Source organism: Dermacentor variabilis, chromosome 9 (assembly GCF_050947875.1).
Source record: "Dermacentor variabilis isolate Ectoservices chromosome 9, ASM5094787v1, whole genome shotgun sequence".
NCBI lineage: Eukaryota > Metazoa > Arthropoda > Arachnida > Ixodida > Ixodidae > Dermacentor > Dermacentor variabilis.
In genome coordinates this window covers 12,650,176-12,668,703 of record NC_134576.1, presented here as the reverse complement: position 1 = coordinate 12,668,703, position 18,528 = coordinate 12,650,176, and the positions used below count along the sequence as shown (strand labels likewise).

The following is an 18,528-nucleotide window of genomic DNA, read 5'->3' as shown; positions in this document are numbered from 1 at the left end:
GGGATGTGGACTGATTCAATGATAACGTTACACAGGATATGTTACACAGGACATCAAAAGACATTGGACAGCAATGAAGAGCGAAGGAATTGAAGCGTTATTTCGAACCAGAATATCCAATGGAAGATAATTCCTGAAGAAGCTACCTGGTGGAAACGATTCTAGGAAAGGCTAAATCGTTCTGTAATGAGTTCCGTTGGAGCGCTTTCTTCAACGCGATGTTGAAGAAACTACTCAAGTGGAACTGACTAAGCTTTGAAGAGTTATCAACAACACTTATGCATGTGGAATGAATGATTAATTCGCAACCAATGACCTACGTCTACAGTAACCATTCCTAGCCTAGACCGCTTACACCAGGAAGGTTCCTGATCGGGAAGAAAAGTCACTATGCTGCCATCGAACAACTAACATTTACCCCAGTATTCAGAAACGCATCTTAACTTGAATCCCATGCTCGATTTCATTTTAATGACACCTGTCGTGAACGCGCCGCAGGAAACGCAATGAGCGTCATGGGCTCATTCATGCCAGACGTCATATAAACCAAGTTAAGCATGGGCTTCAACTTAAGATGCATTTCTGAACACGGGCGTTAGTCTGAAGACGTAACATAATTAGCGATAGCACTTCGATGTAGGTCATCAGCGGGTTCTCAGAAGGCTTCTGGACAAGGTGGCGCCGTGAATACTTGTAGGAACCTCATTCGGCTCTCATAATCAAGAAAACCAAGTGTTTGCCCATCAAGATGGAAGAACTTGTACTAATAAAGAAGCACACCCAGGGAACAGCGCAAGTTAGGACAAGTTGATGAACTGTTCGCAGCGATTGCTGGAAATGCCCGTTCTTGCAAAGCTCGTTCACCATGCGGAGCAGTCTTACGACGACCGATGAAGCTTCTCTACCACATGGAGGCTGTGGATGCAGACATGAGCCAGAACAGCAGTCCTTGAGGCCAAGGGTGCGCATCAGTACTGTCGGGTGGCGAGCCCGTTGAAAATCCTACCGCGGACCAAAGGAGAACGTTGTTTAAATAGCAGCGTCGATGGGGAAGAAGTCTGCCGCACGAGCTTCGATTTCTTCCAATTTTCGATGCTTCGATCGTGGAATAAGCGGCTCCATCTCTAACAGCTTCACGTGGCCTTCAATAAGGCCTAGTCGTTTGTTTTCGTTTTAGACAACCTATTTCCCTGTTTCGCCTCAATAAAACTCAGCTCGGAGCAGCAGTCAACCTTGCCTCGTTGTCGAGTTGTTGTTTTTTTTATTCACGCTACCACCCTCCCCAGTAGTCACATTTTAAATGAGAACCTAAGTCTGGGCTACTTAGCCCATTGCTCTGTTGAAGAAATGAAGGCGGAAAGTAGAACAATGGCAGGTGCCATAATGCACAATTATATAAAAAGAAACATAAATACAGGGATACAAGCAAAAATAAACACACACCCGAATGTCATTTTCACTGTAAAAAGACATGACCGCATATGACAGTTTGAAAACGTGGTACGCCCTGAAAGTTCCATCCTTGACTATATTTATTTTCTTGTATGAGAGCAATATAGGAACATTCGTTCTTTCTACTCCGATTTCTACCTTCGGAAGCACAAGGGTGACATGGCATGATTTTACTCCTTCAAAATCTCCTTGAGGAAACCGCGCGCAGGAAGTTTTAAATTATTCCCAGCACGAAACATGCTGGTCACGGGGCGCCTCCCATGAGGCGGTGCGCGGTGCCAGTAACTGCCTGCATTCAGCGTAGTTGGAGTTACTCGTCGCTGACAGCTTGTTTACATTCGTGACCTGCTTGGCATGCCAAGGTTTTGTGAGACATTCAAAAGCGTAAGCATTCCTGTGCCTACCCAACGAGAAATTGCCTCCGTCCGCCCATCACGTAAGACGAATCACCATAACAAATTAATGCATAAAAAAGAGACCAAATTCGAAAGCGTTCGCAGGGGTTAGCCTCGAACTTAACTCTGCGCTCAGAAGCCGAGTGTCTTAGCGACTCGGCGAGACACCTGCGCGCTTACAGATAGTGAATATATATGAATCATGGGAATGTTCTGTCCCGGCGGCAATAAACAAATGTTAGAAGAGCACAGTTTGTATAAAGGCCGCGTTCACAAATTTGGTGATGGTAGAATAAAAGCTATCTCAGGGGCCATTTGTACAGCCGACTTGAAGCGTCGCCGAGATCAAGAAAATGCAGATTTTGCGAAAATTCAATGCCAAACATTCACATTACCTATGCGTTCTAAAGATCGAGGGATACACCATCCGTTGGGGCATTCCTTCGCAGACCGAAATGTCACTGAGCTCCAAAGACTCGTGCGCATCACGTTGTGTTATACAGGTAGATAATCAGTCCATGAATCGATTAGGAGTGATGAGCGGTTATATGGGTTTCACCACGGTTGATGATGATGGTTCTATGGGGATGGATAAGGCGCTAAAGAGCTATAAGGCATGATTATGATTGGAGCAATTCTGATGAGGTTAATAAGCACCGACAAGGGTTGATAAGGATAGGGTCAAGTGCTGTAAGGCTGGTAAGGACAGGTAATGGTTGATAAGGACCGGGTAGATTGCGATAAGGCTGATACTGACCAACAAGGTTAGATAAGGCATGCATGGAGCACGATAAGGTTGATAATAAACGATAAGTTTTCACGGGTGACAAATAGCGTGAAATAAACACGGACAAAGGAGGAACACAGCACGAGCGATGCCTTCCAACTTCTAGGGTTTATTGGACGCATACACAAATATACTCTACAGGTGGTCTTGTGTATGCCCGCAATAAACCATAGTAACTGGCACTTAGCGCTCGTCGTGTGTTCCTCCGTAGTTTTTGTTTATTTTGCGCTGGTTTTTACCCATGGATTCATACAAACTAGCTCGCATTCATACCCTTTTAAGGTAAGGATCGGACCTAGTACGATAGGGTGCACAACGGCCGATAAGGGTTGATAAGTGTTTATGCTTGTAGGATCAAGTTTCTTAACATTGAGAATGAATCCGGCTTTTGCCAGAACATTGTTCACGCATACTTGGACAACTCCTAAAGGAGTTCTTGCGTGAAATTTTTTTAGCCTGCTGCCTTCAAGAAAGTGCCTGAGGCACGCCTGTAACTTACTGTATCTTAGCTTCGCGTGTATTAGCTGTGATCATTTTGTGTGACAGCGGACAGCGTGTGTATGAGCTCTTCGCTCTTTATACTTCTGTCGTCTCTTTTCATTGCGTCATTCATTTATTCAAAGAACACTTTTGATTTTCTAGATGTCGGTCGGTGAGACGTGGTCGCATCATCTAAGATTACTAGGTTAAGGCTGAGGGCTGTAAATCGTATATCTTACGCTCTCCACATCCGCTTAATCTTTCCTGAAGCTCATGCCACGGCTATGGCATTGGGTGAAAATGCGCTCGTTTGACCCAATGCACCCCAGTGTGCTTACCTAGAGCCGTGCCTGAAGTGCAGGAAGGACGTTCCCCGAAAGGCAACGGGCCTCCTTTGGGCCTCGTCGAAGGCGAGCTCGCACAGGGCTCCGCCGAAGTGCGCCGGGCACAGGCACGAGTGTGCGGCCAGCTGGGGCAGACAAATGCCCCCGTTCAGGCAGGGCCCGGCTGCCCCGCCACCCATGCACGGTGGCCCACGGTGCTCGGACACGCGTTCCGAGGCAGCCGCCCGTGCCACCAGGTCGGCCCAGGCATCCCCGTTGAGCACCAGACGCTGCAGCGCCCCGTCCAGACCGGGCGAGCGGGGTCCCGCGTCGACGCTCATCGCGGCCTCCGGCGGCAGCCCGCCGAGGAACAGCGGCTGCTCCAGGTTTAGTTCGCTCAGCGGGCCCTGAGAGATGAATACTGTGGCTGCATGGGCGCTTTCAAGACCTCACGCTGCTTTGACACTAAAACCACTTTGGTCTGTACTGTGTTCGCTACGCTGACTTTCGGCTGAAAAATGGCCTCAGCAAGCCTCTCACTTGGCGGCCTGGAGGACGCGGGGACCGTGCCACAGCGTCCTTTTGTAATGCATTGCAAAATAGTAGACACAGATATAACTACTCCGCCGTGAGTGTACGGGTTTCCCTCAAAGCAGAAGTAACGACAGAAAAACTCTGTAATACCTGCAGATATAAATTATTAACACCCATCAAAGCGACACGCAGAGTAACAATTGGGCTTTATAGCCGCACTTCTGCTACTAATTTTAACAATTTGACCTCGTTCATAAGGCTTCATTCACGAGATGGAAATGTAGCAGGGCCCGATCTCGAGCAGAGCGATACTCACACTCGATTCTCCGTGCACTGTGGGTCCATCGTCGAGCTGTAAGGAGCCCTCCCTGCGAGTGCGCGTCACACGCACTACGTGCCATTGGTTCAGAGTCACTTCATTGGGGGACCTGCAGCACGCGCCAGAATTTTCACTGTATAGTTCGTACTTCTCGAAACGATCAGCCTCGTTCTAAAAGTGGTAAAATTTTACCTCATGGTCTATGTGGTACTGCGAAGAACGCTAGTTGAGACAGTGTTTGACAGGAAGATGGAGATTTAAAGGGATTAACAGAGGCAGAACAAGGGCAGCCTGTAACGAACCTTTTGACGGAAGTCTTTGACAAGGCCCTTACCGCAAGTGCTCCCCTTCTTCTAAAGGCCCTCCCCTAAATTGTGGCAAGCAAAGGGCTGAGTGCAGGAAGCCAAAATGCTCAAAATGAGGTAACGGCGAGAAGGAAAAGAGGAGCGGAGTGTGCTGCGGTGTACTTAAAGAGGTGAAAAGAAGGGAAAGAACCTGTCAGCAGGGAATCCAGTGAGCTAACGTTTCCTAGAAAACCAAAAGTATGATTGTTCCGCAGCTTCATGTAATGCAAGAAAGGCTGACATCTGTCAGGATTTAAAAGAAAGCTCGCCGAATGACCGTTTGCTCGGCAACAACTGCACCGAATTTGATTACTTAAAAGCAAAAGTCTACCAAATGCAAGCAGTAGGTCTTTTAAGGTGTCTTTTTTTTCACTCATGTAATATGTAGCTATGGCCGAGGAAGAGCGCTATTTTTTTGTACTGTTGAACATGGCAGAATTTCAGAAAACTAAATCCTCAAGACTACAGTTTTTCATGTTCGTCTCGCAAACGATATGAGAACGCTTTGATGTGCCCCCATTGATACATGTGAAATGGACAAAAGTATTGTAACTTTTATTACACCACTGACAAGCAAGTACGGCTTGTACAAACCCGTCAAAAATATTGTAGCACTTTCTTGTAAGCGGTACACACATATAGCATATTTGTCTACTCCAGACTCTCTAAGAGTTGCAGTTTACGGAACAGGTATATCAGTTCTTGGTGCACAGTTAAGAGTTTGCAAACTCATTGCTTCGGTTATTTAAGTTATCTGTTGTTGGCCATTTTCGCGAGAACTAAAATGCCTTGTAATAAAATTTGGCTTGCTACATTTGGTATAATTCGGATCTTTCTTCTAAATGAAATGAATTGTATTCCAATCAGTTGTCTGCGTTTTACATCTACTTGAATAGGAAAACTGCAGCTTGCCTCGCGGTAAAGCTTGCTTTTAAGAAGAGAGAGCGCCAGAGCCTAACGAATGGAAATACATGTCTTGTCGCGACCGCAGACCCAGAGAAATAACACGAATGTCTTCGCCAAATACAACATGACAGCATAAATAAAAGACAAAGCAACTGAACTATGGGCAGGAGTAAGTAAAATTACGAAGGCCAATAAGACACCAGAGTAGTTGTGCAATATATATATATATATATATATATATATATATTATTTTGAGAGCCCTCATAAAAATATAAGCTCCAAACTGATACTTCACTAAACTTAATATGTCACCGCACATTTTTAAGTGCGGCTCGATGTTGCTTCGTGAAAAGACTCAGAGGAATGGCCGTGATATTTGTTGGGGAACAAAATTCAATTTTCTTATAGCATAAATTGCAGTACCAAAATTATTGAGTCAAGTATCAATTACATCGGGCTGTCTCTAGTGAAAAGCAGAAAGTGACGACTGAATAAAACAGCGTGTTTCGTGTACCTAGTGCTTGGCTTGTAGCCGCCGGCTATCTGCGGACGCCATCACTGATCAGGAATGCTCCTTATCTAAAGAAAAACTTTGTCTTTTATTTTTCTTGTTTGTCTTACGAGCGGAGCAAATTAGTTTTCACTAAACGAGGCTGCCGTTAGACATATAACCTCAGGCTTAATTATAATGAAAATAGTTCGGTGAGTAAAGAATGTACTTACACGAGGAGTACAGATCCCCTGCAGCATGAAAGAAAATTGTGCGTTTCGGTCAATATTGTCTCCTCTGGTCACGGACAACGTAAGCGTTCAAAGCACCAGACCATTGTGAAGACACGTATAACTGGCACGCTTCATGTCAGCAGTTGAACCTTGTGGCAATAAAATATTGGTGAAACCCATGGAAATACTTATTCGCGCTGCAATGTGTGGCGCCTTTTGAAGCAGTAGAAACAGCCTGGCCACCTCCGTATTAATGTATTAATGTATGTATTAATGACCGCCTGCGTGAGCACCACTCCTCCCTGGGGTCAGATAACGGCACAAACTTGCCTCGCCATTGCAATGAATGTGGTTGTCACCCTTTGTTCAGCAATGTGACGATTCTTGGAAGGGGCAAGGGCAAAGAAGAGCTAGAAATCCTGGGAGCGTACTACATCAGTTTATTAGGTGACGACTGCCTTAGTACAACCTCGGTGCACTTACTTGAAAAAGAATTTCCATTTCTAGGTCGGTCACGATAGTAGCGATTCTTGGCTTTTCGTGCTCTGTGATTAGCATTGGTGCAGTTGCGCATGCTCTGCTGGCCTTGCTGGGACTACACCGATTCTAATAAAGCACAGTTGATAGTACAGTCGTTGTGGTGTGAACTTGTCCTTTGTGTTTTTTTACTGGTTTTTTCCTTCAAGTATCTACCAACTGGCCCAGATTTCCACCCTTCTGCACCTGCGGCGGCTGGCGACAATCTTTCCAGTGGTGATGCTACGTATACGGGCAGCACTTCGCGACCTTCGGCTGCTGTCGCACACGAGCCAAACAGCAAGCTCATACTTGTAGCTCCACCATTGTCTCATCCTGCAATGGTTTTCCATAAATACCAATATTTTATTTCGTAACTTGGTTATAGAATTTTTTCAAAACATATAAAAAATTATTTTACATGCCCCAAATGTGAAATCCAAGAGTCTTTTCTTTCAATACAATCATGTTTATTGATTTATTAATTTAAATTGGCCTGAGGGCATTTTCAGAACGAGCGCGGCTCCTCTCTTTTGCCCCAAGGCCAGAGAGAGGAGTGGGGCACACGTCTCTAAAGGCCGCCCACGTGCGTCTTTTTAGTGAAATGAAATGAAAAGAAAGAGACGTAGTCACCTTATAATGGTGAAGGCTACTCCTTTTCTCATATGGGAAAAAACAATATGAAAAGTGTCTAGGAAAATGAAAAGAAATTGCTTCATACGATGAGAAATCCACAGCTCAGTCCTTTACGCCCATGAACATAACAATATAAAAGTGAAATGAAAGTTGCATCACAATGATTCGTAAACAATCACAAACACACGTAAACCGCAGCGATGGAGACTTTAATGAGCATATAAACAGATGAGGAATTACACAGTAGTAAAATAATTCATGCACAGAATGCAAAAATAATTAGTGCTTGTACACGTAGTATACAAGCACTAATTATTACAAATAATAGAAGAATGTTATAGTAACATCGTGTGATAATTCAGTGCAACACCTAGTACTTGTTAAGGATGCCTGTTTCTTCATAACAATGTTCAAGTGTGTTCAATGCTTTTCGCTTTGCAATTTTCGATGGCCGTGGGCCCACCAATTTTGTGAGTGGGAAAAGGCGGTGAGGTTTGATGGAGTGCAGCTCTTCTTCTAGCCGCCTTCTTTGAATCTCGTATAAGGGGCATTCGAGGAGTAGATGGCGAACATCCTCATCATCGTGGCCACAGGAGCAAGGCGGGAAAGGAGAACGTTTGATGCCATATAGGAAATGTTTGGTGTATGCTGACCGAAGGCGAACTCGATGAATTAGTGTCTCGTTACTTTTATAAAGTTTTACATCCAGCTGGTTTTGAGTTGAGGGTCCACTTCATCATGAAATGATTCATTAGTATTTTCGAGAAACCATGTTGCATACACAAGTCCTTCTTTAGTACTCTCAATACCTGTTTTGTGTCCATTGCAAATAAAGGGATTTGTTTAATTTCTACATCTTTATGGGCCGATATTGACAATGAGTCCACTAGTTCGTTGCGTGCTATACCAGCATGGCCCGGGACCCACTGTAATATCACGTCATGTTACCTTTCATTAGCCTGAGTTGAACTGCTCAGTACAGCGTATGTTATGCGTGCGTGTGATTAGCTGTCATCAATATGTTCAAGACATGCTAAAGCCGATAAAGAATCCGTGCAAAAACCCACTTTGTATGTGTCTCATATGTTTTGATAAGATAAGTGGATTGGAGAATCGCCACTAATTCCGCTATTGTTGGTGAAGACATTGGAGATATCTCCAATGCTATTCACAGCGTGTTTACAGGAGGTATTCAGAGACCTGTATTAGGGAGAATTTGGGATAAGAGTTAATGGAGAATACCTTAGTAACTTGCGATTCGCTGATGATATTGCCTTGCTTAGTAACTCAGGGGACCAACTTCAATGCATGCTCACTGACTTGGAGAGGCAAAGCCGAAGGGTGGGTCTAAAAATTATTCTGCAGAAAACTAAAGTATTGTTTAACAGTCTCGGAAGAGAACAGCAGTTTACGATAGGTAGTGAGGCACTGGAAGTGGTAAGGGAATACATCTATTTAGGACAGGTAGTGACTGCGGATCCGGATCATGAGACTGCAATAATCAGAAGAATAAGAATGAGTTGGGGTGCGTTTGGCAGGCATTCTCAGATCATGAACAGCAGGTTGCCATTGTCCCTCAAGAGAAAAGTTTATAACAGCGTTGTCTTACCAGTACTCACGTAAGGGGCAGAAACCTGGAGTCTAAGGAAAGGGTTCCACTTAAATTGAGGACGACGCAACGAGCTATGGAAAGAAGGATGATATGTATAACGTTAAGGGATAAGAAAAGAGGAGATTGGGTGAGGGAACAGACGCGAGTTAATGATGTCTTAGTTGAAATTAAGAAAACGAAAAGAGGGCGTGGGCAGGACACGTAATGAGGAGGGAAAATAACCGATGGTCATTAAGAGTTACAGAATGGATTCCAAGGAAAGGGAATCGTAGCAGACGGCGGCAGAAAGTTAGGTGTGCGGATGAGATTAAGAAGTTTGCAGGGACAACATGGCCACAATTAGTACATGACCGCGGTAGTTGAAGTATGGGAGAGGCCTTTGCCCTGCAGTGGGCGTAACCAGGCTGATGATGATGATGATGATGATGATGACGACGACGACGACGACGTGCGTCCTAGTAGACAAGGGATAGCTCTAAGGATGGTAACCGTGCGTTAGTTTGTATTTCATATATTACTAAAGCTATTCTGACATTTACAATAATATCTATTATAAAGCGTTTCTTTACTGTGCCGATCTTCCTTCAGAAACAATTTTTCTTACTGGCACTGACACAACAATCACGTTGTTATAGACCCATAGCTTATCATAGCTTCTAGGCAGATATTGTGTATTTTTCTAAGTTGTAAAAATGAAATAATTTGAATTGAATTGAAAGGCGCGTATATAGTCCGACGTTTTTAGCGTCCCAAGCAGCGGCAGGTGAAGTTCGCTGTCACGCCAGGTCATCGGCATGAGCTGCAACGCATGCGTACAACATAAATGGTAATTTTTGTTAACGCCACTTTTTCGTTTTCATCACGCACCATCTTTTACGGAATCCTCGAACTAAGAGGCTTCTGCATTTTAGAGTCATCAAACTGCTCGAGGATCAAACGCCAGTGCCCCCAGTGTGCGCCCAGCGCTGTTGTGAGCAGTTGCGTGCGTCAGATGTTGCGAATTTTTTTTTCATGGAAGATAACCACTGCAATGGAACTCTAAATTAATTGCTCACTGCATATAAGCTAAGGGACGACTGTAGATGGATATTTTATTAAATTATGAAGTTGTGGCTGCCAAAAGCCCTGTATACTTATGAGGCACCCCATAGCGGGGGACTCCGGATTCATTTATGCCACCTGGTGTTCTGTAACGCGCACCCATGCACGGTAAACGGGTGTTTTCGCATATCGCCGCCACTACAATGCAGCCGCCGTGGCAGGGGTTTGATCCCATGCTCTCGGGCTTAGCAGCACAACGCAAAACTCGCTATGCCACCACGGCGGCCGTAATTTAGATGCATCTACCAGTAGCTCGGAGGTTAGCGGGCAGCATACTCACGAAACGTTCGCTGCACCAGAACCCAAGTCATATCGGAACTGGACACGTCCGGCTTCAAGTCGCAGTGCCAGGAAGTCACCTCGGCCGGAGGATCCTCCGCCGTTGTAGAGCAGGAGACCCTACGTGGGTGAAAATGAATCAGCGTCTCGCATTTGATAATAGCTCAGATCGAAGGACACGTATGTGGAATGGCAGTTGATTTGGGAAGGTTGCATCAGTACCAACGGACCAAAAGCACTGGCGCACATCCATGGCAAAGCCTGTAAAATTTTCGAAGGGAATACCACAGGTTTTTCCAATGCTACTCATAGTAACAAGCGGATAAGGCACCCAAGACGAAGCAACTATGCGAGCAGCCCATAGGAAACACTGCAGGAGAGCAAGACATGTGCCTAGTGCCGATAATTCTATGCAAGTAACGAGGCAAACACAGCACCCACAGCATATCCACTTGTAGGCCTCCTGATGATAAAAGCTAACGCCTCGTACGCAGCACGAGCCTCTCAACTACTGTCCCTCGACAGGAAGTTCAAAGTGTACAAGACGTACCAGGAATAGAAATAATCAATGAATCACTTATTTATCGTGCCTAGGAGCAGCCATCAGGTCTGATTGCTGGCGAACGGGCACATTGAAAAATAAAGGAAAGAGCTCGAGGGGAATATACGTAAAAACAAATAATAAAAGAAAAGTTTGAACAGAAGACATACGAAAAAACGCATACATACGAAAAAAGGCAAGCTGAATACAAAATGAAAAAGAGAAGGGCACTTGAACAATGTGTAAAACTATGACACAGCAATACAAAGCACAGGAAAGGACAATGCCATAGAATTCTGAAAAATAAAAAGATAATGAAAATAAGCGTAATAATGACTATGTATTCTGTGGACAGTTTAGTGTTGCTGATGGTAGGCACGGGCATGGAAAGGTTATGTTCTCTGCCGATCTTGCGCACAAACGAAACATCGTATAACTGGGGAGTTCAGGATAGGTAAGCATACCGGGAAGGAGTCTGAATAACAACAAAAGATAACTGCGATTACGTCAACAGGAAAGTAAGGGTAATAATCCAAGAGTTCAAGAGAAAGGTTCAGTGTCCGTGTTAGCAAAGGACTGATGATGTAGGCTTAGAAACTTTTTTATACCCGACCTATAATGCAACGGCTGCATATAAAAATTACATTCCATAAGACCGACGCGTAGTCCAGTTAAGGAAGAGAGATTGTTGTGTACGAAGTGCGCAACGGCGCTCAAGACGAATTCCCTCAATAGTGTGCAAACAGAGCCCAGAGGGCGCATACCCCGCATGCCAATGATTTTATGCAAAAGTCTAAGGTTGTAAGAAAACCTACACCGAAATCATTAATCTCACAGACCCTACATGACGGTACAGAATCTTCAGAATACGAAAAATAAATGCTCGCGGTTTTGCGTGGGAAAGTCATAGCTTTGCTCTTAGCAGCGTTCAAAGTGAGGTTTTTATCTTTGCACTACTTAGAAAACAGGACAGAGAGCAGAGTTCGAAATTCTCAGAGTGCGCATTTTCTAAAAATCTTGACCACATTGGCATATAGAAGGTAAGGCGAGTACCGAATAGCGGAATTCTTCGCATTATTATTATTATTATTATTATTATTATTATTATTATTATTATTATTATTATTATTATTATTATTATTATTATTATTATTATTATTTTAATCAATATTAAAAATTAAAAAAGGAGTGGCCCTAATAATGATCCATGATTGACGCCGTTAGTTCCGAAACTAAATGTAGACGCTTGATCGAACTATCGAGATTTGTGATGGTCGAGCAGCCAGCGTCCCCCGACCTTCTTCCTCTACCTTCTTTAATCCTTCCGTAACAGCACCTCCGGGTGGTGAAGCGCCGTCTCGGCTCATGACAAGTGAAGAATTGCAAGCAAAGTATGGCTTGCATAGTATAGCGAGAGAGAAGCTTCTGCGAGAGGCCAACCCAACGATATGGTGACCAGAGGAGCACCCAAGCACCTGGTGCGAAATTCACATCGCGATGGCAGTGGTCATAACGCTCTTACTGTATATGCTGTGAGGATAATAAACGAGATTGGGCGACTTGACGTGCCATGCGAGCGCGATCGATCACTTCACGAGCGTACACAGTTGCAACACATGGCAGAGAAGGGAGGATGGCGTCAAACGGCAGTATGGGGTCGCGACCATAGAAGAGATAAAAGGATAAATATTCTGCGGTGTCATGTCGGGACAAAGTATATAATAGCTGTGTCTTACCAGTACTCACCTACGGGGCAGAAACCTGGAGGCTTACGAAAAGGGTTCTACTCAAATTGAGGACGACACAACGAGCTATGGAAAGAAGAATGATAGGTGTAACGTTAAGGGATAAGAAAAGAGCAGATTGGGTGAGGGAACAAACGCGAGTTAATGACATCTTAGTTGAAATCAAGAAAAAGAAATGGGCATGGGCAGGACATGTAATGAGGAGGAAAGATAACCGATGGTCATTAAGGGTTACGGACTGGATCCCAAGGGAAGGGAAGCGTAGCAGGGGGCGGCAGAAAGTTAGGTGGGCGGATGAGATTAAGAAGTTTGCAGGGACGGCATGGCCACAATTAGTACATGACCGGGGTTGTTGGAGAAGTATGGGAGAGGCCTTTGCCCTGCAGTGGGCGTAACCAGGCTGATGATGATGATGATGTCGGGACAACTTATACGCAAACGTCGCGTAAGCCAGCGCGGAGTCCCAGGTACGGTGGTCGTTGGAGGCGGCGTACATCGACAGTCCCGCTGTGATTGTTCGCTTGAGACATTCCGTAAGACCGTTCGTTTATAGGTGGTAAGCGGAGGACAACTTGTGCTCAGTGGAACAAGAGCAAAGGAGGTCGTCGACAACTCGAGGTAACAACGAGCGACCGCGGTCTGTGAATAACTGTCGAGGTGAACCGAGGTGGAGAATGACTTGTTGGAGGAGAAAATCGGCGACGTCAGTTACGGAACTAGTCGGCAACGCCTTCGTTATCGTAGCGTGTCGCGTAATCACTTGCGACAGCGATCCACTTGTTCCCTCTTGTCGTGAGGAAAAGGGCGAAGCATGCCTAGGCGAGAGAACTGTTCAGAGGGGACTTCGATTGGATGGAGTCGTCCGACAGGTGCCAGGGGAGATTTCTGCCGGCGCTGATACGATTCGCAAGTTGCGACATAACGACGCACAGAGCGGTAGAGACCCGGCCAGAAAAATCGGCCTCGTACGCGGTCGTATGCACGTAAAAATCCAAGGTGTCCCGCAGTCGGTGCATCGTGAAGTTCGAGAACGACGGGACGCATATGACGAGCAAAGACAATGAGTAACTCAGTTCCGTTAGGGTTGATATTGTGGCGGCAGCGGATGCCGTCATGCAGCACGAACATGTGGCACGTGCAGTCAGTGCTGCCAGATTGCACTCCGGCAATTATGGACTGTAAAGATGCATCGCGTTCTTGTTCAGCGAACATGTCGGTCATGTTAGTCAAACCCATCACCCAGGTCACCGGATCATGCGCAACATGATCGGGAGGATCCAAGGGGTGACGCGAGAGGCAGTGAGCGTCCTTGTAAAGGCGTCCAGTCTTGTAATAGACACTAAATGAAAATTCCTAGAGCCGCAAAGCCCAGCGACAAAGCCGTCCAGTGGGGTACCGTAGGGAAGACAGCCAGCAGAGTGCGTGGTGGTCTGTAACGACTGAAAATGTACGGCCGTACAAATATTGCCGGAACTTGACAACAGCCCAAACTAAAGCGAAGCACTCCCACTCGGTGATGGGGTAATTTCTCTCGGCAGGTGACAGCAGGCGGCTGGCGTAAGCTATCACCCACTCGATACCATTCTGCTGGTGGGCGAGCACAGCGCCGATGCCATAGCCGCTTGCGTCAGTGTGGACTTCGGTCGGTGCAGACGCATCAAAGTGGGCAAGTATGGAAAGGGTGGCCAGAAAGCCGATGAGAGTGGCGAACGCGCGAGCCTGCTCCGGCTCCATGAGAATAACGTGTTCTTCTTTAGAAGATCTGTGAAAGGCCGAGCAACGTCGGCGATGTTTTTCACGAAACCGCGAAAGCAAGAATACAGGCCGACGAAGCAGCGCACGTCAGAGGCCGAACGTGGTACAGTGAGACTGCGTACGGCGCGAACTTTTTCTGGATCTGGTTGGACACCGGATGTGTCAACGAGGTGTCCCTACACGGTAATCTGACGGCGCCCGAATTGACACTTCGTGGAGTTCACTTGAAGGCCGGCTTTTCGGAAGACCACCAAAATTGCAGCGAGTCGGGTAAGGTAGCTGCCGAACGTGGCAGAAAAAACAGTAACATCGCCAAGGTAACAACGACAGGTAGTCCATTTATAACCCCGCAGAAGAGATTCGATCACACGTTCAAATGTCGCAGTAGCATTGCATACGGCAAATGGCATGACTTTGAACTGATATAAGCCATCCGGCGTGATGAAGGCCGTCTTATCGAGATCAATTTCATCAACTGAAATCTGCTAGTAGCCGGATCGAAGATCGATAGACGGAAGTATTTAGCTCCGCACAAGCAGTCCAATGCGTCATCGATGCGTCGTAGTGGGTAGACGTCTTTTCGCGTGATCTTGGTTAAGTGGCGATAATCGACGCGAAAACGCCAGGTACCATCCTTTTTTTTTCACAAGGACGACAGCCGAAGACCAAGGGCTCGCTGATGGCTCGATTACCCCGCTGCGGATGCATTTTGGCCCCTTCTAATTGGATGAGTCGATGTTCTTCATGCGATACACGATAGGGACGACGACAAATAGGATTCGTACCTCCAGTGCTTATACGGTCGTGAACAGCAGATGTTTGGCCCAAAGGCCTGTCGCCGAAATTCAAGATGTCACTGTACGATACAAGCAGGAGTCGTATGTCCGTGGCCTGTGCAGAGGTGAGGTCAGGTGCAATAATTTTCGTGAAGTCATCACTTAAGGAACCAGAGATGTTAGCTGCAATTGGCGCTAATAAGGCACTCTCTGCATTCAGACTCTCCATGCCACATTCGCTTCCACTAGAAACGCTGGCCTAGAACATGCCGGTCGGAAGCACTTGAGGGCACAGGCTGAAATTCAGAAGCGTTACAAGGACGTCGTTATTGGTAACAGTGACCAACCTATGCGCAACAGCAACGTTCCGTTCAAAAGCACGTCGATTATGGAATAAAGCACATATTCACCGTCAGGAACCTGTGGCTGGGCAGTCAAAGTGACGTAACTGCCTCGGGTGGGAGACACACATATTGAATCAAGCACAAGCGCGGTGGGGCGGTACTCGCACCATCGGCGAGTTGAGGCAGTTCTAACTGAAGAACGCCGGTCGCGCAGTCGATGAGAGCAGAATGAGTGCATAAAAGGTCTAATCCAAGGATAACGTCGTGAAGGCAGTTGTCGATCAAAGCAAAGAGAACAGAAGTAGGGCGGCTGGCTCTAATTAAACGCGCAGTACACATTCCAAGAACAACCTGCACGCCGCCGTCGGCCACACGAAGCACTCGGGCAGCTGTTGAGGTGAGGACCTGCTTTAAACCTCTACGTAGGCTAGCACTCATCATAGATACATGGGCTCCAGTGTCGACGAGTGGTAGGACAGGTACGCCGTCTATTTAACGTCAATTACACTTCTCCTTGTGTGCACAGACAGATGATTTGCTGCAGTAGTCGCAAAGCAGCACCACCTTCGAGGGCTGCATTTCTTACTTTTCTGAAAGGGTGCGGCCAAAAGCCACAGGGGACGAGAAGCGACGTGGCTTCGGCGAACGGCAAGGTGGGCGACGTAATTGCGACGAACGAGACTCGTGTCTTCGCGGCTTTGGTGAGCGGCTGTACCACGTGTTTCGAGCACAGTTTGCGGCGCTGTTGGACTCGGTGGTGGGCGAAATATTGCGGGTATTTCCATTAAAACGGCTCAGGTTGGTCGGTCTGCGAGGTGTTGAGGGCCATGAGTTGCGACAGTATCCGGCGACATGACCAATGCGGCGACAGTTGAAACATATCGGCTGGTCGTCCGCAGTTCTCCACTCATTCCGGTTGCCATAACGTGGATAGAAGCGTCGGGGTGGAGCTAAAATAGTAGAAATGCGTTCGTTAGCTTTGGGATTGGCGACAGCACACACAGACTGTAAACCAATGTTTTCAAGTTCCTCGCGAACGATAGCTTGCACGAGGGGAACTGGAAATGTGGTAGCATCAGGGCTACGCGAACAGAAAGCTGCGGGCGGCATCGCATCCAGTTCACGTCTAACGATTAGCACCACGTCCTCTGATGGAGACGCATGCTGCTGTGCGGGTTGATCTTCACACGTGGACGTTGTGGCACTATTGGGAAGTTTGGCGAATGGTTGCAAGACGCGTCGGCTTTTGGCCTGCTCGAAGTGGCGGCACTCTTTAATGCTTGCGTCAACTGTAGAGCAGCTGTTGAACATGAGCAGAATAAACGCGTCGCCAGCAATGACCTTAAGCACGTGCCCGACCTTTTCGGTTTCTGTCATGTCGGGATCGGCCTTACGACAAAGTGCCAGCACGTCGGGCATGTATGAGACATTGGACCATGTGGGGGATTGGGTACTGGAGGCCAGTTCCTGCTTTGCGGCAATTTTACGGCCAGCTGGTTTGCCAAACAACTCTGTCCGTTTCTCTTTGCATCGGTCCCAGCTGATTAGCTCCTCCTCGTGGTTTTCGTACCACACCTTTGCCGTGCCTGTTAGGTAGAACAACAAGTTAGCTAGCATAAGAGGGTGCCATCTGTTGTTTCCACTCACGCGCTCGTGCATGGCCACCCACTCTTCAACGTCGGCGCCATCGGTCCCGCAGAAACTTCCAGGATCCTTGGGTTGCACAACGACAACCAAAGGTGACCGTGACGTAGCTAGTGACAGAGACGTTGGAGGCGACAACTACGTTGATCCCGCGTGCTCAACGTCATTCATCGTGCGAACGGTGATGGCACGCCCACTGCGGAGCTCCGTTTCTAGCCGTGGTACCCCGCAGCTCCCAGCAATATGTTACGGGGGTGTTGTGAGTATAGGAAGACTATATTTGCAATATATATGCAGCAGGAGTCAGATTAGTTAAGATGACTGGCCACCAACAGCAGCCAACCTCCCCCGATCTTCTTTCATTCTTTCGTAACAATATGTTGTGAAGGGCAAGCTCAAGGATTTTAGACGTGGCACAGAGCCCAGAAATAGGGTGAGCAGTTTTCGAGATGTGAGGGAAAGTGGAAGTATTTAGAGAGATATTAAATATACATATCAGTAATTGGGCAAACGTACTGGCGTAAACATTCAGCATTGAGGAGGGGATGCTTCAGAGCCACAGGATAGGGAAACTTTCATGCCCTTAAGGCATCAGTTGATGAGCTTTTTATAAAAGAGCCCTGCACTAGATGTTGGAACTGTCGGGTTCTGTTGACTCACAGCTCTGTTGAAGCCTGAACTTTGGCATAAGCAATGCGAAATGACCATCAAAACATAACGCAACGCCTTGGGCTTCTACTCCGATGGAGCTCAGCAGGCGAAAACACTCTTTGTATTTACCAGAGCGCTTGCGGTTATATTTCCAAAATTCTGGCTGCCTGTCGGAGGCGCTTGTTTCCAAGAAAGCAATATATGAACGCAATATATCCCGCTTAGAGGGGCGTTTGCTGAGAGCCTGAAAAAGCGAGAATCTCAACTCATTAGGCATAGGACTTTCATGTAAGTTTTATGTTGCATCCTTCCAAAATTAAAGCTACAAAGTGTTCACAAGAGCCACACGCCGTACAGTCTACATCGCCTTAAAGCATGCAGGCTTTCAAGGGTGATATTAGTGAGCCTGACTGGTCTTTTCGATATAACATGTGCAAGCGTGATGTACAAAAAATTCATTGCAACCTTTGTGCAAATTTATACTTCCCCTTGAAGAGAATAAATCAATCTAATGGGAATAAAAATGTGTGGGTTACGTCGTCTCTCAACTGAATAATACAGGTAAAAGTTCCGCGTTATCATGTGTTCTTCAATTCACTTGCACCAGCAAATCTGGCAGTCTTCAAAAAAGCAGGAATCAAGTAAATGGTAAACTTAAGCGATCT

The 18,528-nt window shown here is 46.5% G+C and overlaps 1 protein-coding gene across 2 annotated transcripts in view; it reads right to left on the bottom strand.

Moving 5' to 3' along the window:
- The window catches only part of LOC142558612 (agrin-like), a 521,743-nt gene that overhangs the window by 72,402 nt on the left and 430,813 nt on the right, over positions 1-18,528 (bottom strand). The window contains exons 14-17 of one of the 2 annotated variants that reach the window (XM_075670788.1): positions 10,409-10,527; positions 6,264-6,281; positions 4,288-4,399; positions 3,453-3,844 (exon numbers count right to left, since the gene is read on the bottom strand). In XM_075670788.1, coding sequence (XP_075526903.1) covers positions 3,453-3,844; positions 4,288-4,399; positions 6,264-6,281; positions 10,409-10,527 — 641 coding nt within the window. The remainder of the gene's footprint in view (positions 1-3,452; positions 3,845-4,287; positions 4,400-6,263; positions 6,282-10,408; positions 10,528-18,528) is intronic. The other variant, XM_075670789.1, reaches the window with a different exon arrangement.